The sequence below is a fragment of the Oryctolagus cuniculus genome, chromosome 5 (genome assembly GCF_051225735.1).
Source record: "Oryctolagus cuniculus isolate XC-2025 breed Fujian yellow rabbit chromosome 5, ASM5122573v1, whole genome shotgun sequence".
Taxonomy (NCBI): domain Eukaryota; kingdom Metazoa; phylum Chordata; class Mammalia; order Lagomorpha; family Leporidae; genus Oryctolagus; species Oryctolagus cuniculus.
This window is the reverse complement of record NC_142871.1, coordinates 39,940,244-39,961,293: the sequence shown is the minus strand read 5'-3', so window position 1 is coordinate 39,961,293 and position 21,050 is coordinate 39,940,244. Positions and strand designations below refer to the sequence as shown.

The following is a 21,050-nucleotide window of genomic DNA, read 5'->3' as shown; positions in this document are numbered from 1 at the left end:
ATGCCAAACCATTATAAAAATTCATCAAATTGTGCTATTGGAAGCTTTAAAGATAATTTCACTGCTCTGTTTACTGAATTTTTCATTTTTGTACCAATCTTGATGAGTTTTATGAGCACAGCCTGACTTGAGAAATGTATTTTAGTTCATATGAAGAAACCAAGACATAAGTTATTTTTATTTTTGAGAAAAATGAGTCTGAAAGTTACTAATAAGCGGAAAAATGCGATTTCACTCTTTTTAAAAATGTCTGGGAAAATTATGTGCCTTGTGATTTCATTATATATTGCTGTATGTTTTGAATTTTTTCAATTTTCTCAGGGTTTAATTATGAGTCAAGCAATCTCCTAACAAATGTAATAGAAGAAGATATTGTTCAAATCATCAGATTTCAATAAGGTCAAAATTAACATCTAAGCCAAGAGAGCATAGTCCCAGAGGACTTGTATAATTAGCTACAGTTCTCATTAAATTGCCAATTTTAAACTGAACAACTGACTTTACCTAGAATCAGCAACAATATCCATGAAATGTATGTTATTAGGACTCTTTGACCACCACACACTCATATCTCTATCCTTAGGTTAAAAAAAAAAAAAAAACTTTAAAACTACAGAAAAAAAAAGGGAATTATATTTGAATGATGAAAACATGGATAATGAATTGCAGTCATCTCTGTGAATATGCATATACTTGTATGCAGTTTATAAGCTAGAAATTAAATTAGCATTTGGTGCTATTTCCCTGCTGTAAAATTGACCACTTAATGTGGAAAAATTGCTCTTCCTTGTGGGGAAACAGACTAATGACTTTGCGGACCTGCTTTTCGGCAACATGTTACTGCTTGAGACCAAAACAACAAAGTCTGATGTGCTCTCTTTCTCAGAACTGCAAGGATCACACGGGTGGCCCATACTGCGATAAATGTCTTCCTGGTTTCTATGGTGATCCTACTAAAGGAACCTCCGAGGACTGTCAGCCCTGTGCCTGTCCACTCAACATTCCCTCCAACAAGTGAGTAGCAAGCTTACTGCACTAAGGAGTTTGGTGTCTGTGCATGAATTTCTTGGGAAGATACTGTAAGCTATACCTGTTTGTTCCTAGGATTTTTAATAGTTTGACTCTAGTTATGGTGATATACTACGTAGATAGGACTCTATTAGATTTTTACACCAATTCCATAGAACTGACTTCTCTTATGAAAGCACATGTACACATCGTCATCATCATCAATATCATACCTTAATGAAAGAAACCGCTGATGTAAATGTGTTCATTTTCATTCCTGATCTCAAATTATTAATTTGCGAATCTTGCATAAATCAGAAATCTTTCAGGAGGTAAAATGAAAGTATTAAATTCACTGACCTTTAAGCTAGAAAACTATCGCTCAGTTACACATAGTTTAGCTTGTCATTGCTTAAACGGTACATATTATTGCTATAGATTATATGAGTATTGAACTATGGTGATCATTACCATCTTTATGTAAACCGTTTGGATCTAAGAAAATTAATTCCAACTTATGTAATTCTCTAGCTAATCATCTTTCATTTTTTTTCTTTTAAGTTTTTCACCAAGAAAAATATTTTCTTAGAATAGACATTTAAAAAATGATATAAAAATGCAGTTTAGCTTCCTCTGCTCCCTTACCTTTTAGTCGAATGCTCTATTTTAGTTGCTAAAATTCTAATTTCCTTGAGGCAACCCTCTAAGAAAATGGACCCTAAAACCAATTTTTAAAAAAATGGAGCATACAATGTTGAGTCAAAATCAATAATTTTTACTAGTAAACAATTTTAAATAGCTTGATTTTTAATAAAAGGAATTTCATTTTTGGTGAACTTTATTAAGTGCTTGGTAAGTATCCTCTGCTTTCAAACTAATTCTAAATGCTGTGATGATGTTTAAAAGAGAAAATTTAAAGTATTTTTAAAGTGACATCAAATATGTCTTTTAATGTGAAATTTTCATCAAATAGTTCATCTTCTGAGTTCTTAGGGTGATCTGAATTAACATGGTTCCATGTTGGTAGTTTTCACGAATCCTACAAACTAAAACTTGAGAATAATTCTGTCATTAAGTTTAAAAGTCCTCATTAGAACTGTGTCTCCTACCATTCAGCCTAATCCTTTTTCTTCAGAATTTTCTACCTTAGTTATTGTTTGGGAAAGAGAAAGAACTAATATTTAGTGAAATATCTTTGTATTCTAGGTATTGTGCCAAGCACTCTCTTTGGTATTATTTTACCTTGAAAAATAACCACATAAGATACATATTATTATCCTCATTTTATAGATTAATAGTTGAAGATACAAGTAGGAAAATGACACTCTGGTGCCAATTCCGGGGCCAGAATTTCTGGCTTCACTCTTCAGTTCTGTATTGGCTAACTATATGACTTTGGGGAAGGTACTTAAACTCTCCCTCAGTCTTCTCATTGTTGGCTTTGGTAAGTATGACCTCTCTTGGAGTAACGGTGAGAGTTACAGAACTGAAATATGTAAAACACCTAGAACACTGATTCCACACAGTGGGCTCAATTTACGAGTTGGCTGTTGTTAAGCAACTTGTCCAGAGTCATAAAGCCTTATTATTAGATTTCAAAATTGGCTTTCACATCCATATGCTTTCCCATCCTCTGCGATCTCCATTATGAATGTCATTTAAAAATATGCATGTTGAATTTTAAGTAAGAATACTAAAAAACAGTTAATCCTCCAGGTAATTCAAGTTGCATTACAAGGTCCTGAGAAAATAGTAAGTGAAATGTTTCCAGAGCTTAGGATATGAGTCTGGATAAGCACAAAAGTGAAGATCCTTTAGCAGCCAAGGCTGCCAGGTAACAGGAAGTAGGCAAGGGAGAAACCTATAGGAAAATAATGAATAGAGAAGAATAAGTAAATTTAATTCATAATTAATGGATCCTCAGCCCTATTTTGGCCATAATATAATACAGAACTTGCTCTCTGGCATACATGTGAAGAGTTGCACCACACAGTGGAAGCCCTACTCATTCGTTGTGGCTGAAAGGCATTCTCCAAGCCATCCATATAGACATGAAGCTCATTGTTCAACAGTCACTTGTACTGGGGAAAGCAGAAGGATCACACCTGCTCAGTCACTCACGTTTCCTTCTCAGTTGAAGTCTCTCTGGCGTTAGTACAGCTATCAGTCCGTCAGAGCTGGCTGTTCGGGGAACCATGTGATTCCCATCCCAATATATTTTGCAAGCACAGTGGCTTGAGTATGTAGACTCTGTGGAGATAATCGCAAGTTGCACTGACATCACTATAAATGAAGAGAAGGTGTTGGGGAGAAAGTTTAGCTTGGGCGATGAGATACATTCATGAGCCGTCTTTGTATGTATATTTGCTCTCCTTCTGCTTTGATAATAGATTCTGCATTGCTTCTGAAACTAAGCAAGGATTACGCCCCATCCTTCAGTGCCAAAGGCATTGGGATCCCAAAGCCCAATCATGATTCCTAAGTTATATCTTCCAGTTTGGCATAGTTATTATCTGGATTTTGTAAAATAAAGGCAATATCGTAATAATACCTATAGCATCAAGTATTTAATGATTCTTCAGTTTTCAAGGTGCTTTTCATTAAAGTAATTATTAAACTATTAAATAATAATTTTATCTTTAGCAGTAGAATAAGGAATCCAGTAATAACATACTTTACATTCCAGCTTTAAATGTGACCTTTTTATGAGTAGAAAGAGGGAATAGTAATAATTCTTATTTTGTAAACCCTAAAAGTTTTGTGCTTAGAGTTATTAAGTACTTAAAATTTAAAATAATTTAGAAAATTATCACCATTTAACTACACAGTTGTAATGAGAATTATCTATTTTGGCTTAATAACCTGAAATTTAAAAATTTTATTTAACAGTGGGACATTTAATGGCCTAAGGAAACTAGCCTGTTTTAAGAGTTGTTTGTTAATCATTACCATTTTCATCTGAATTAGATACATCCCATGCATACATTGAATATACCCCACCTATAATCCAGAAGAATGGATCTGACTTTTTCACACATTATTCAGGGGGAAAAAAGGAACTAGAGGTTGCTGCAACCTTCATCTGAAGTATAAGGCTCAGTGATAATTTCCTTGGTGATTTATCTATTTAATCCTTGGTCATAAATCTTATAGATCACAAGTGTTTTGGCTCGAAATTTCTTAGATAATATTACTAAATAAATCAAATTGTGTAGGATGATAGAGATAGATTGGTATAATTATTATGATGTATGAATACAGACAAGCATATAATATATAAATTATACATATATATCAACTTCATCAACTATTTACAGTGTCCACTGTTTGCTTGGCCTTCTCATCTTGGTGATGTATATTCCAGCTATAGATTATAACTAGGTGGCGAAGTTTATCTCTAGAGAAGCAAATAAAAATGTAAATATTTCAGATGTTTAGATTCATTAATTTCTGATGTCATGTAGCTTATAGATTGAATAAGATATGAAAGAAACACATGAATGTCTGCCCCCCAACACTTATGCTGTGTTTGAATAGATCGTATTACCATAGTTATTATAGATTTTTATCTGCTATATAATAAAATTAGAGATATATTTCATACAGGGCCTCAACAAGTTCTGTCTACTAAAATCATTGTGATTTGTACTGCTTTGTGTGCATCAGGAATGTTAAAATTTGAATTTTTGAAATGATGGAACATTTCTAGAACTGACTTTTAGGTTCACCCAAAAAGCCATATTGAATTACTGTTTTGAAATTAGTAATGGGGCCAGCACTGTGGCATAGCGGGTAAAACCGCCGCCTGCCGTGCCAGCATCCCATATGGGAGCCGGATCAAGCTGCTGCACTTCCAATCCAGTTCTCTTCTCTGGCCTGGGAAGACAGTAGAAGATGGCCCAAGAGCTTGGGCCCCTGCACCCACGTGGGAGACCAGGAAGAAGCTCCTGCCACTTGGCTTCGGATCAGTGCAGCTCTGGCCATTGCAGCCATCTGGGGAGTGGACCAGTGGATGGAAGACCTCTCTTTCTCTCTCTCTCTCTCTCTCTCTCTCTCTCTCTCTCTCCTCTGCCTCTCTCTCTCTCTGCCTCTCTGTAACTCTGCCTTTCAAATGAATAAACAAATATTAAAGAAAGAAATTAGTACTTATAGGAGTTGAGCAGTGAGACACAAGTTAAGCTGCTGTGCAGGATGCCTGTATTCCATCAGACTGCTTGGTTCAAGTCCTGCTTCTGCTTCTGAGCCAGCATTCTGCTAACTGTGTATTGTGGGAGGCAGTAGATGATGCCTCCAGTTCCATTCACACGGGAGCCCCAGATGAAGTGTCTGGTTTTTGGCTTCAGACAGATTCATTTCTGACTGTCAGAGGCATTTGGGGATTGGTGAACCAGTAAATTGAAGACCTGCACCCCAACCTTATCTTTCAAATAATTTATTAAAAATAATAAATAAAATTAGTACTTAGATAAATATATTCAAAGACAAGAGGGAAATTTAAAGAATTACTCAATTGAACCACATTTTTCAGAAATTTGAAAGTGCTTTAGATATTTTAGAGCCCTTCCTACACACTGATTTTAAGTCCAAATGATGGATTTATGATGATTCTTATTGGTCCCATATATCAGAGGGGAAAGAAAAAGTTCAGAAAAAATAAATGCCTTGATCATAGAGCTTGCTGGTAGCAGAACCAATATGAGAAACCGTGTTTCTGACAGACTTCTCTGTATTTCTTCCAATGGGGCAATAGGTGTGGAGATAATTAAAAGATGTTAAAGAAAATTACAAAGAATAGGACTTAATGTTAAAAAGTGGTGAATGTTCACTGCCTGATGATAGTACTGTTAACTCAAATGTAAGAGAGCAGAGGGGCGTGAGAAAATGCTGATCCAATGGTTTAGCACTCAGCTGATTGCCTTAAACAATCAATCAATCAACACACCTTGACAATTATTTTAAAATGGCCAATTTTTTAAGTACTATTAAATTGTAGCTATGATTTACTTTAGCTCCATGCTCAGTATTCACTTTCACACTCTGTCTCTATGAAAGGCTTTACAGACCAATCACTTTATCCCATTTTGCAAGATGGAAGATAGGTTCAGAGAAATATTGCATCCATATATGTAATGAAACATTGCATCATACCCTATTGTTATGTACAACTTGTATATTTCTAAAAATTTACAAAAAATTAAGAAAATGATAAAATTTTACGAACAACTATGCTATGTGAACTCAGGCAGAAATAACTCTAACCTAAGAGCATACATGCAATGCTGCTGTAAGTATTGATGCTTATTATACTCATGCATTTGCTAATAAATTAATAAACAATAATTGTTAATTTTATGTTTGTTAATACAAAAGAAAATAAGGATGGCTGGCGCCGTGGCTCACTAGGCTAATCCTCCACCTTGCGGCGCCGGCATACCGAGTTCTAGTCCCAGTCGAGACGCCGGATTCTGTCCCGCTTGCCCCTCTTCCAGGCCAGCTCTCTGCTGTGGCCCAGGAGTGCAGTGGAGGATGGCCCAAGTGCTTGGGCCCTGCACCTGCATGGGGGACCAGGAGGAAGCACCTGGCTTCTGGCTTTGAATCAGCGCAGAGCGCTGGTCGTAGTGGCCATTTGGGGGCTGAACCAACGGAAGGAAGACCTTTCTCTCTGTCTCTCTCTCTCTCACTGTCTAACTCTGCCTGTAAAAAAAAAGAAAGAAAGAAGATAAGGCAAGTGTAATTAAAAATCCAATAGTGGAAATGAATTCAGATTTCCTAGTATTTAAAGGAAATTAAACAAATATGAGGGCCCTTCAGAGAAATCATGGAAATTGAATTTTTTTTTTTTTTTTGACAGGCAGAGCCCTCCACTGGCTGCTGCTGCTGGTCCACCACGCTGATCCGATGGCAGGAGCCGGGTACTTATCCTGGTCTCCCATGGGGTGCAGGGCCCAAGCACTTGGGCCATCCTCCACTGCACTCCCTGGCCACAGCAGAGAGCTGGCCTGGAAGAGGGGCAACCGGGACTAGAACCCGGTGTGCCGACGCCGCAAGGCGGAGGATTAGCCTAGTGAGCCGTGGCGCCGACCCCGGAAATTGAATTAAAAAGTTTATCTTGGTGTAGGAAACTTTTGAAATTCATGCACAGTTTTTTCATAATACACATTTTCATTAAGATTTTGAAGATCTTTTATATGTACAGGTTTCATAAATGTTGTACCAAAATCAATTTATCTTTTAATTATTTTTTCCATGAGCTTTCTGAAATTAGCATATATGAGCTTCCTTAATATTTCTCCCAGAAAAGTAAGCAAAACAGAGATCACTGAACTGAAACAGGAAAAACTTCAAAATTTCATATGACTCAAATCAAAATTGTGAAGTAAATGAGTTTTCCTTCAGTCTTCAGTCCCCTCTACAGTTACACTGGGGAATTCTAATCATCTTTATGCCGAGCATTGTTTCTGACACTCTGTAAGAACACAGACTTTCTCGGTCTGTCCTTACCCATGTGTCCAAGATAATGCTTAAGTCAGATTTCTCATCCCCTATGGTATGTACAAATACAGGACACATCTTTGATTTTCCTAATGATGGAAATTTTATACTGCAGCAAAGAAAGGAGTAGTTGTTTCACATCGTATCAAAGACCCAATGGCAATTAAGTATTTTCTATTCCAAGTGCAGAAGAGTTTAAGAATTACAAATATATGCTCAGACAGTGACTTAGTAGATGTTTAAGTTTATTTTAAGGGTATTAGATTAACCCTCTGCTGAAGTGTGTTATGTTACAACTGAGTTTCAGAGCCCACAGAATACATTTCCCAGACTCTAATTATCAGACATTGTTAAGCTTCTATTTAGCAATTGATTTGCTTTTACTTTTGTATGCTCTAAATCATTTATCTGTTAAATGTTCTCTTTTGCGTTATTTATGAAAAATCTCAAAACCATGTGTTCAGCTATCATTATCAAGTGAGTGTACCTTAGAACGTACAGTTTCAACCCTAAATACATCCCAGATTTTATCTTGCTGTTTAGTGTTTTTTTTTCTCACTGTCCTTATTGCATCATTTTGTCTTACTTTATATTTTGATAGGTAAAATTAACTTCTGGGATCAGCTAATTGTAACTGTAGATATGTATTCACACATATCAACACAGACATGTGTTCACAGACATATTCCTAAATGTACATTTACATATATCCATACTTATAAATGAATCATTATGCAGATAAAAATATATGCTTGACCATTAATAGAGATTATATCCATTTTAAGAACCTTACATATACTGGTAGCTTCTTTTCCTTCCCCATTTGTGGAAAACACCTGTCATTCTGGGTTTCCTTGTGTCCTTTGTGGCATAGGTTGGATAATCTAGGAAGTGGACTCTCTTCTCTGTTGGTGTGGAGCCAGCCAACTAGAGTAAAATTAGCTAACTTAGGGATCACTTGAAGTCAGTGATGATCTTACAGCTCCCTGCTTTGTGTCACTGAATGGTTAACTTCATGTTTAGGCTCAACTCAGTGTCAAGTTGCTACGTTCCCCAATCCAACTTCTATGGACCTGTTTTGGTTGCTCTGCATTTTTATTTCTCATCCTAAATTTATTTTTGTTATTAAATCCTATCTCTGTCATGGCTGTGACTGCAGTTACAATGGTCAGAGGTGAATTGTAAGGAAATGTTGTTCAAAAAAGATCAAAGCACAAATATATTAAGAGGTATTTTTTAGATGCACCATGTCAAGCGTCATATCAGGTATTTATATTCTAGAAGACTACTCACTTAATTCTTTTTTTTTTATTTTATTTTAATTTTTTGACAGGCAGAGTGGACAGTGAGAGAGAGAGACAGAGGGAAAGGTCTTCCTTTTGCCGTTGGTTCACCCTCCAATGGCCGCCGCGGCCAGCGCGCTGCGGCTGGCGCACTGCGCTGATCCGATGGCAGGAGCCAGGAGCCAGGTGCTTTTCCTGGTCTCCCATGGGGTGCAGGGCCCAAGCACCTGGGCCATCCTCCACTGCACTCCCTGGCCACAGCAGAGGGCTGGCCTGGAAGAGGGGCAACCGGGACAGAATCCGGCGCCCCGACCGGGACTAGAACCCGGTGTGCCGGCGCCGCTAGGCGGAGGATTAGCCTAGACTTAATTCTAACTAGTAGGTTTGAATGACAGTTATTACAGGAAGATGAGAGCATCCAAAGATCTTGTACCAAATTCTCCTGGAAATTAGTTCATGACCATGGGCAAGGAAAAGGATGCCTGCCTCAACCACCTCATAGAATTTTGTGAAAATGCAATGAAATTATTTTGTGAAAGTGTTCTAGACTGTTCAGATATATAGAGTTAGTAATTATTCTTCATTTTTTGTCAGTGAACATGTTTTACTTCTCTTGATCTTAACTGGTGTGTGAGTATATTTAACATCCCATTTTACATATTGTTTTAAAGTGTCTGAAGTTTTGTCAACCAGCTTTGTCATGATTATAACAAACTGATTGAGGGTTTTAAAAAGTGATCCTGATGGTGTTCTTTTGATCACTGTAGTCCCATAGAGGTGGGCTTCTAATTGGAATCACTTCCTCTGTAGGTATTGAGAGATGAGCTATGGAATGCCAATCTTTAAAGAACACATACGTGTGCTATAGGAGTTTTGTCCAAATCTATCCCCTCTGTTGTGTCTTAAAACAATAGCAAATCACTAGGTGACACTAGGAGAAGCCTGCTTTGTTAATTTAATCATGTGCTTCTCTTCACTACAGTCCCTCTCATGCCAAGAAAATCACCCAGGTAGACTCTTTACAGGTTGTGGGTGGCAAGACACAGGCTGCTCTCACAAAGGAGACTCTTCTCAAAGACGACAGACGGAGTGTGGCATGGCCATGCTGTTTGTAGCAGTCACCAGAACTCTATAATGTCAAATCTTTTGCTTTTATGATATTTGTAAATTGAAGATATTCCAGAGTAGGCTTTTCCCCTTGCCCAACCTCCCACTAAGTTTTTTAAAATGTTTAAAATGATGGCTCCATGGATAGGCATTTTGCCTTGCAGTGGCGTTGCTGCTTGGGATGCCTTTGTCCTGTATCACAGTGCCTGAATTGCAGTCCCAGCTCCACTCCTGATTACAGCTTCCTGCTATTGTGCACACTGGAAGACAGCAGATGATGGCTTGCTCAAGTGGAGACTTGGATTGATTTCCCAGATTCTTCCAGCTTTGGTCTGGAACCCAGCTATTCTGGGCATTTGGATAGTAACCCATTGGATAGGAGATTTCTCCCTCTCCCTCTCCCTCTCCCTCTCCCTCTCCCTCTGCCTGCCTCTCTCTCTCTCTCTCCCTCTCCCTCTCTCCCTTCCTCCCTCCCTCCCTCCCTCCCTCTCTCTCCCCCCTCCTCCTACTCTCTGTCTCTATTTGTCCTTCAAATTAAAATAAAGAAATAAAATGATGAGTCCTCTTCGTTCTAATAGGTTACTACTATCATCTGGAATAAAATTTATTAAATCTTTACAGGACCATCATGAGTTAAGCCAGATGAATATTATCAAACACTCAAACACTAACTGTGATCTGTTCTGCATCAAACATAAGCAAACATTCCAAAGTCATACAAGGTCAGAAGCAGAATGAGATCAGTACTTTGCAACATTTAATTTGTTGTTCTTTCTTTAATTCATTTAGCCATCAAGTGAGCCTCCACCGAATTGTTTTGTCATTTAGAATAGAAAATAAATCTACTTGGGGAAAACATAATGGGAGAAAGATTAATTGAGAGCATTTCCTTTAAAATGGTAAAGCAGTAGAATTCATAGAATTCACAATGATCCGCGGTTCTTCAGAGAGTCGTACTATGTCGGTCTTGGGGCACGCATTCATGCATGAGAAATGTCTCTCAGCAGCAAGGAGCTGAATGTGTTACTGAAAGCTGAAGCCCGCGCATGGTTCTGTGCTGGTTCTTGACTTGGTGTTCAACTCTGTTACTTCAATGCCCGATTAGAAATATGTTCAAAGAGAAAGATAAATTTTGGATCATGCTAGAAGGTATGAAATGGCAAGGTTGTGTTGGTAGGTTCTTTCAGTTTCTCCCAAAAGCTTTCCTTAGGATTCCATCTAAGTGACATGTGCCTGAAAACCCACATGGAGCAGCTGCATACATTCAAAAGTAGCAGCCCTGGCAGGAGGGACCCCTGCCAACACACTCCCATCATCACCTGCTCCTCTATATTGAGACTTCCCAAATGCGTAAGAATTCTGTGGATTGCTTCACATTCAGAGGAGTTTGAGTGTGTGAGACTGGTGTGCCTGACTTAGGAATTCCCTAAAAAGCAGTTGACATTCCCCCTTGCCACCGATGATCACAGACCCAGAACAGTCAAAAGTCAGTTAATAACATGTCACGAGGCTACTGCTCTCCACTGGGCTATTTTCACATCTGCAAAAATAGCAATGTCATTTCATCCTCGATTGGCCAGACCCTAATCTCTGTCTGTGAGACAAGAATGACCAGCCTGTGTACCCCTTTGTCACAGCAGTGCTGGAGAAGAGAAATGAAAGCATGCTGCTAATGACTTTGTGTATGTGCTTCTTCCTTGTCCCCGTTGCTCCCGAACATCAACACAGCTTCAGCCCGACATGCCATTTAGACCGGAGTCTTGGACTCGTCTGTGACGCGTGCCCAGTCGGCTACACAGGACCACGCTGTGAGAGGTAAGCACGTACTACACTGCCTTGCAAAATGATTTCTACCTGGGGAGTTCCAGAACCGCAGGCATTGTCATCCTTCACCCTCCCCCTGAAAAGCTGCCATGCTCAATGAGCTGAAATAAAGTTTCTCATCACACTTGTCAAATAAACGTTATTATATTTTTGTAGGTTAGTTATTCTCTACAAGTTACTCTATAAATCTTCATTCACTCAGAGGATGGCTGATTAATGTTTTAATGTTAAAGGTTAAGCGTGAACCTGCAGGCTTTCCAAAAAGTATCGCTCAGGTGGAGAGTCATGTGCTTTAAGATTTATCAAACTGTCGACATTGACATCATTTATTTTTCATAATTAGCTTTTTGTCCTTAAAATGTAGCTTAACTGTGTAGTTCATAGTTCAGAAAGTGCTACATAATTTACTTTAAACATATTTGAAAATAGAAACAACATGTAATTTATCATCACGGTTGCTGTCCTTTCCCGATTACTCCTAAGCCAGTGTGTGCATCCCTGTGGCTCTGGCCAGGTTGCCTTGTGGTAGAACCATCGATGTTACCTTGGGTAATTCATGTGATTATGTTTCCTCTGGAAATGTTTTTGAAGAAATGATTCTTCTGTGTATTCAGGCTCAGGACACAAATGGTAAAGTCTTTCCTCCCTTCCTATTATTGCCATGGGCAACATCTCCAATCCACACCCCCATTTCCCCCTACTCCCTCTCTAACAGCGGGCGGGGGGAGGTAGCACTGAAAATAGTCCTCTTCGCTGGAGTCACTGAGCGCTGGGTGAGGGAGGCAGCGGAAGTGACCTACTTTCACTCTTCCACACCCAGACTAACCCTGAAGCGAGCTATTTCTGCTGCTCCTTTCCTGGCTTCTGGGCAACAATCCCCTGGTTTCAACCTGGGTGCATAAAATACTGCAGCAGGAGCCAATCACGCAGAGAGAATCTAGCTAGCAACTAGGAGCCTGTGGGCGTGACCAGTGCCCGCGACTGTTTCTAGCAGCAACAAGTACTATTTGTGAGTATGGCAGCCTCTGGAAATTAGTTATTGAAGAAAATAACTGATATAGGGAGGATTTATGAGTATTTGCAATTGAGACTCTGGAAGTCTTTAATTGTATGTTTTTTTTTTTTTAAAGAAAGGCATGTGCATGCCTCTTATTATAATAGAAGAACATGTCATTGCCAAGGTAGATTTACATCAAATGCTGCACCCCCCAGCTCACTACAGGCAACATTTTTTTAGCAACTGGAAAATGACAGCTGCTCTGTTATACAAGGCCATTAAATTCACTCATCTAGGTGGGCAAATCTCTGATGTATTTATGTTGCTTTGCCTCACACATTATCCATTCTATATGTGTGAGATAATAGTTTCTGAACCATCTATAATTTGAAAGTTTCCATTTTATTTAACAAATATCTGTTTAGTGCATACCATGCGCTAGGTAGAGGGCTAGAAACTGCATATAAGCAGGTATATGATTCCAGCCTTGCTCCCGATCAGCTCACATCTTTCTTTAATGCAGGTGAGAGTTGTCACAGGTACTCTGAATAGAATTATAGTTGAATAATAAAAGCCACCAATGGGGAAAAAGACACCTGGCAGGAAACATGATTTCTTGTCTAAAATCTGTATTAATCTTATGCATATTCTATGTAGCAAATGGCATATTTTATCTCCACCTCAAGTTGTTCAATCAAAATAATGTTGAGTTATTATGTAGATTATATGTATTATGTATTATATAGATAAGGGAATATTACATTTTTTACTAGCCAGATTTTGAATTAGAGTTTTCCAGGAATATTTAGGATTTTTCATTTCATTGTATTTATATGAGCCAAAAGGCATTAGATGGATTCATAATATTAGCAGAAATACTTTTTGCAATGTGCATGTCCTAACAGTAGGGAAGGGGAAGACAAGGGTCAGGATTCAGAGAAGATACTGGTTGCCTGGAAAATCCTGTAATCAGAACCATTCTGTAAGTGATTTGTGTGATCAGCACATCCACGTTATCTACATAAATCAGCATATGAAAACTGAGACAGTGTTTCCCAAGTAGATATCCCTGGAATAAAGAATTCGTGATCACATGAGTTTGGGAAGTTTCCATTAGCATGTTCAAAATTATGGCATTTCTTGTAGTGTGTAGTGAAGAAATCAATTTGTTTAACTCAGCATTTCCTAAATTTAAGAGGGCATAAATCTTCTGCTTTTATTGTATAGCAAGAACATATGTGAGATTACAATTCAGATAGGAAAGAATTATAATTTATATTTTTTACCTCGATTTAATTTATACTTTGAGCCTCATTCTCTGTGTGGAGGCTATGAACATTTGGAAACATAATCTCAGCCAATTTCAAGTTTTTTCTCCACTCTCACATCCAAACTCGAGTTACAATTCTAGCAGACTTACTAGTATCAAGAGGCTTGTATGCATGAGTGTACAAATGTGAGTCATGGGGTTTGTAAACGTGTGAATTGGGAAAGTGGACATACGACGGTCCCAGCTAGTCTTGAGTAACTCATCTAAGCATGTTTCTGCTGAAGCCTTCCTTTTACCTTCTTCCTAATTACTTTCCTACAAGATTTAGCAACTCTTTTCTTTCATCCTGCTCTTGAGAGCAAAGGAATCATTCAACTTCTTTCATTCCACACTGGGGCCCACCAACATCTAGACAATCGTCACATCTCCATCTGCCTTTCCTACGCCATCCCATTTTCTGTATGGGGGAGGAGACACAACATTCGTAGATGTGATGACCTTCGGAGTCCAAATTCCAGAAGGTTCCTAGGTTTCTGCTTCTGCCCTCTGTCAGATCCCCTCACTCCAGCATGTAGTACAACATTGCCTTGCTTCTTGAGTTGAGAGAGAAGAAAAATAGTAAGAAGTTGATAAAGCAAAATACTGCAGCAAAATACAGGTTGATATTGTGCCACATGTAAAACATTCACTACTGCTTGGGAATCTTTCATTGAGGATGAAAAGCTGCCATATGTTTTAGATATCACAGCTTGGCTGGGAAATGTTTAAAACAAAAGAAAAAAAAAAGCAAGGGTAGAAGGTATTCATCACAGCACTATGTTAAGACTGGGCTTTTATCATCTGGACATAAAAAATTAGAAAAATGAGAGACAGCATCTTGAATGGCAGAAGAAATGGCTTAAGAAATCATTGTAACATCAAGAGATATTTAAAAAGAATATAAAGCTGAGCCGGCGCCGTGGCTCAATAGGCTAATCCTCCACCTTGCGGCGCCGGCACACCGGGTTCTAGTCCCGGTTGGGGCGCCGGATTCTGTCCCGGTTGCCCCTCTTCCAGGCCAGCTCTCTGCTATGGCCAGGGAGTGCAGTGGAGGATGGCCCAGGTGCTTGGGCCCTGCACCCCATGGGAGACCAGGAAAAGCACCTGGCTCCTGGCTCCTGCCAGGATCAGCGCGGTGCGCCGGCTGCAGCGGCGGCCATTGGAGGGTGAACCAACGGCAAAGGAAGACCTTTCTCTCTCTGTCTCTCTCTCTCACTGTCCACTCTGCCTGTCAAAAAAAAAAAAAAAAAAAAAAAAAAAAAAAAAAAAAAAGAATATAAAGCAAAAAGTGAGTCAAATGCTGATGGCTGCTAAGTTGCTTCGCAGATGAGTCTGTAGCCTGAGAAGCAGGTCATCCACGGTGGGGAAAGGCATCTGAGAACACTGTGGCAAGTCCACCCCCGAGAACTACCGGGAAACATGAAACTTCACAGGATGCTCCGGCTCCTTAAGCTCCACCCCAAGCCCTCACCCCAAGCTGGTAAATTTTCAACAGTTTCTCTCTGGGTGAGCAGAGGTCAAAAGTGTAGACCTGATTTCACAATTACCACTGAGAATGTGAAGTCTAATTGCATAACAATTTGAAAATCCATCTACGTTTTTATCTAATTGATTCCTATTACATACCAAGGAAGGTCACTTTTGTTTTCCAAGTTTCAAATCCAAAATCTTATTTAGATATTTCTTGCTTCAATAAAGTCTGAAGCTAGCTCAAGTGTGATCACTCATGGTCACTATGCTGGTAAAACTTTCTAATCCTGAGTCTCCTTGCATGCAAGGCCCAGGGTTGCAGGAGAAATGAAAGAGACAGTTATACCTGGTTGATGGTAGTGTTGGCCAAATCCTGGCTCCAAGGGAGGTCTCAGCAGACCATTCCTGTGTGATTGTGCCATTTGGTCAGCACGTAAAGCCACATGGGGTCTTGAATGTAGCATGCCCTCCCCTTGCCAACACACCTTCCCTATTGTCCTTGGGTGCCCAGATGTACCCACCTCCCCTTCACTTTTTCTGCAAATGCCTGGAGAGGATGCTGTATTTCTGATTTGCAGAAAGGCATCCTGTAAACAGACCAACTCCCGCAGGCTTTAGCTGAGACTACTGTCATACAAAAAGTAAGAGGAACAGTGTTACAACACAGCAACACCCCTTTGTATTCCAGTTGCCCACTTGTGTGCCTTTGAATGCAGTTCCCTCTCCCTGGAAGACCACCGCCTTCCCCCTCCTCCGCCAAGGCTGACATCTCAACAGCTGTTAAAACTCAACTCTCGTCCTGAAGGGTCTTTGATTAATCCCCGTCTAGATGGTGGATTCCTTTTCTGTGTTTCCATACTGGCATTTCCAGGTGTTCTGTTCAGTGTTTCAATGTGTGTTTCCTTTCCATGTACTTCAGTCTGCAGACTGGGCCTCATTTATGTCATCATCTGGAAAAGTGCCCGGTAGTTTGTTGTTGTGTTGTCATGTGAGGTATGAGGGGAAACGCAAGAGCTTTGGTAATTGGCATAGTCTTTCATTGTTCTCAGCCTGCAGGTTATGGGCATGTGGACCATAGATTTCAGCCAAATGTTGTTGAAAAATGATGTAGAAAGACAAAAAATCCCATCAGTGCTCTTCCTTTCTTATGGTTGTTTTCTTCCACATCTGCCGCTGTCTCTCACCCCCTCCACTCTTGCCACCTCCAGGCCTCTGATGTTGTAGGAAGTCATCAGTGGCAGCCTCTCTATCACCCAGCTGCATGTGCTATCTGTAGCTTATTTGCATTTAAAGAGTCTTTTCCCAAAATACTGCTTTTGGGGTGAAGGAGGTAACAAATGTCAAAAAGAATGGTGACTTTGTTATAGTAACATGTCTCATTGCTAGCAGAGCAGCCAATAAACTTTAACAAGAAAAATGCCCCGAGGCAGATATTTGACCCAGCAGGTAAGTCCAAAGGTTAAGAAACCAGCATCCCGCATCTGGGTATCTAGGTTTGATTCCCAGGTCTGATTCATGACTCCAGCTGCCCACCAGTGTAGACCCTGGGAGGCAGAAGTGATGGTTTGTGGTGGAGTTAGGACACCTGTGTGTGAGGCCTGGGATTGAGTTCCAGGCTCCCGACATCAGCCTCAGCCCAGCTCTGGTTGGCACAGGAATTTGGGAAGTGAACCAGTGGATAGAGCTCTCACTCTCTTTCTGCCTCTTAAATAAATAAATAGATAAATAAATAAGCCGATAAATAAATAAATTCAGATGCTCTCAGTCTACCTTGCATATGAAAATGAGAGGGCCTGAGATTTCACATTGCCAGTAGCTTGGGAGAAGTGAAAATTTGAGAAGCCAAAAAGGTCCAAAGGATTGTGATCTAAATTAATATTAATTAGGTGAATCCAAGTTAATCATTCAATAAAGTGCCATTATTAGTAATAGAAGTTATATGATTAGCCATACTATAGTCTCTGACCTTAGAATTACTGTTTAATTCCTAATGAAACTTTTTATCAGTCTCTAAGACTACTGTGGGAACACACACACACACACACACACACACAGAGTAGTAAAACCTGATCATGCTGCAGGAAATGGTCCCACTTCTAACAGAGTGACATAATAATTTTTGTCATGTATACTCACAAATATCCTGCACTCTAAATAAAAGGCAGATGACTCTTTAATTATTCTATTTGATTGTACCTATTTTCTCCTTACACTGAGTTTTTTATTGTTGTGAAAGCATTTTTGACTTATTAATTGGTATCTATGTTACGAGATATCCCAAGATCTTGTTATATAATGCCATCTCTCCTGAGGGCAGTAAGTCATTTCAAGGCAAGTGAGCTGAAAATAATAGGTATTCGTTGGCTGTGATAATGATCATTTTATATTCTCATTCCGGTGGAGCAAAGTCACTCTCTTAGTGGTAAACAAAATGAGATGTGAATACATGTGGATGTGATCATAAGTCTTGAATAACAAATAGGGAAGGGAGAATCAGGTTAAAATTCGAAATAATATTATTATGTTTATTAAATAACATTCCTGAAAGGCTTTTGGAAGAATTATATGTACTAAAATACCGTTTTTATACTAAAGAGTTAATAATTATATTTGTGGATGGCAATATCCTTCCAAATATGTTAATACAACTTTCATAATTTTATAAAACATTTTATGAATATAAATAAAACTCATAACCTTATTTATTAAATTGTAAAAATTAAAATTATACAATATTACAGCACCTATAAATTTTCTAGAAAACAGAATAATCATTATGTATCTGAACCAAACAATTGAGTTTATCTCATAATTATGTTATTAAAACATCTTCAGTAGGATATACTAGACTGAAATCATTTCTATTTCAAGTAGTAGAAAGTGCGTTTTTAAACAGTGACATCTGCATCTGTGTGTAAATGAGCATAAAAGCAGCATATGATATATGATTGAGGAAATAATATTCTGGCACATTGCGTTGTTCCCTTCGGTTGTGACGCTTGCTGCAAGGCTTGTTTTGGGTGAGATGGCCTAGCTGGGTTGGCCTGACCGTCACACTTCGGATGCCTGTCTCGTTTCTCCTTTGGCAAATGTGGCTTAATGGGAAGCATGAGCACATGGAACTAAAGGATGGGACAGCAGAGTCTAATCGGCACTGCCTGTAAGGGTGTATCTGTGATTCGGGAACATGAAGGAGTGTTTGAAAACATCCCGTTTGAATCCAGGAGAATTTAAAACTGTAATATTTGTTAAATATTCTCTGCCATACCTGATAATAAGTGAAGCTTTGGATTTTTCCAATAAAATGTGAAATGGTTTCTAGTTGTTTTATTTCAAGACCTAGAGTTTGTTCATATCAGCGGTAGGCAGAGTTTAGCATCACTGTATGGCCTGTTCCCATAATAGGGAGACATCCTTGTAGATTTCCCTTTAGTGAGGCTGCCCCTTAACCTATATGCAAGTACACACAAACCTATCATTAATCCAAGTACCCACGGCCCCTGCCCAAAAGGTAAGAATCTTCTGAGTCACAATTTCCATTTAATAAATTCTGAACTCTCTCTGCTGGATTTCGTTGGGAGTCTGTTTCCCTACAACACACTATTGCAGCAACAACAACAAACGTGAACCTTACGTATTTGTAACAAAACAACCCCTTGGTGCAGAGACACATGATGTGTGGTTCTACAAAGACTTTGCAACCGGGGCCCGTGTTCCTCCCCAGTGCCGGCAGCACGTTTCTTGTTGTGTTTGGTCTTGTCTTCTGTGCAAGTGACAAGATTTTTTTATTCTCTGGCTGTAATCTAATTACTAGTGGTGCTGGCATGATTTCATTTCAAATCTGCATGCAGTAACAGGGAAGCATTTTCTTTTAATCACCTTGTGTTGGAGACAAGGAATACTTATAAGGAAAAGTCATCATCTTGGAAGAAGCAGAGTGTGAAAAATACAGAAACATTGCCCCCATGGGTTTCCCAAGTCCCTCTAAATACTCACTGGTGAAATTTGTCTCCTTAGGTGTGCAGAAGGCTATTTCGGACAACCTGCGGTACCTGGAGGATCATGTCAGCCATGCCAATGCAATGACAACCTTGACTTCTCCATCCCTGGCAGCTGTGACAGCTTGTCTGGCTCCTGTCTGATATGTAAGCCAGGTACAACAGGCCAGTACTGTGAGCGCTGTGCTGATGGATATTTTGGAGACGCAGTTGATGCAAAGAACTGTCAGCGTAAGTCCTGAACTAGTGATGCTCCTGACAGAATTGATGTATTGTACCTCAAAGTAGCTGATGAGTTCTTGAGTGGAGATGGAAGAGCAGGAAATTATCTGTAATACAAGGATGATAGATGCGCAGCACAGACACACAGTCTGCGTATCCTAAAATATTTCTTTGTACTAGCTACAAGAATAAATTCTTTGAAAATTGTTGAATTGTTGAAGTAGCACGGCTTTTCAAATAATATATACATTTCTGTTTACATGTAAGAAGAAGATTTTGAAATGATCTTACTTATGTTCATAGCAGGAAGAACTTGGGATTAAGCAAGCCCCATTCCTCCTTTCTTTTTGATCTCAAGGCCAGTAATTTGCTTAAAATAAATTTATCTGACCATGTTATTTCATTAGTACCTGTCAATTGGTGTTGACCAGTTCTGCTTTCATATTCTTGTATTTCATAATAGGTGTAAAATTGTGCCAATATTTTCTCATGCTGGCATTTATAATTGAGTGATTAACCTTTCTTTCTTTTAGGACAATTCATGCTTTTTCTGTTTTTCCCTTACACAAAATTAACTGCTCTAAGGCTTCATACATATTGATAAGGACATTCTTCCTCTGTTCTTTGCCTCCTTAGCTGTAGTATTCAGTGTTGCATAGGATTTTCCTATGCTTCATATTAATGGTAGTAAATACAAGGGGAGCCTGTTGTAGAAAGTCAAGAGGAATGTGAATCCTCAGTAGCACTCAGGTACTTCATGCTGCCATGGGCAAGCTGCAATCATCTTTAGCAAAGCTAATTGTGAGGCCAGCCCAACAGTTCGTTTCTGCTGTACTTATGATGTAAGAAGAGAGACTCTTCCACTCATTCAGGTAGGTCCCAGGATTTGCAGAATTTTGGAAATCCTTGGAAATGTAATCCATCATCCTTTCTACTGTAAGCACCAAAGACCTGATGGAGTTTGCCACTTCAATAAGATATGTGTCTGCTCATCATTAGATGAGTGCCAGATTTTACCATGAAAAAACATGATACTATGAAAAATGAAAGTAGCAATGTGTTGAATCAAAAGGAAATTAATATCAAATAATTGGCATATATATATATATATATATATATATATATATATATCAACTGTAAGCTGATGTTTTTCAAACAGTATTTCCAAATGGCTCAGAGTCCCTAGCATAGTGAATTTGGGGTATATGGATATAGTTGTACCAACTGAAGAAATTCTTCCCTTCAAACAGATCATCTAGGAGCTGTGCTTTTTTGCCTATGTGACCCTGGGCAAGACATTTGAGACTCATCTACAGAAAAGTTCATGAATTTTCTGTGGA

At 39.1% G+C, this 21,050-nt stretch overlaps 1 protein-coding gene across 1 annotated transcript in view; it reads left to right on the top strand.

The window, feature by feature from the left end:
• LAMA2 (laminin subunit alpha 2) overlaps positions 1 to 21,050 on the top strand; it is a 705,005-nt gene that overhangs the window by 405,376 nt on the left and 278,579 nt on the right. Inside the window, exons 20-22 of the mRNA XM_089333528.1 lie at positions 887 to 1,014; positions 11,619 to 11,705; positions 19,508 to 19,719. Coding sequence (XP_089189654.1) covers positions 887 to 1,014; positions 11,619 to 11,705; positions 19,508 to 19,719 — 427 coding nt within the window. The remainder of the gene's footprint in view (positions 1 to 886; positions 1,015 to 11,618; positions 11,706 to 19,507; positions 19,720 to 21,050) is intronic.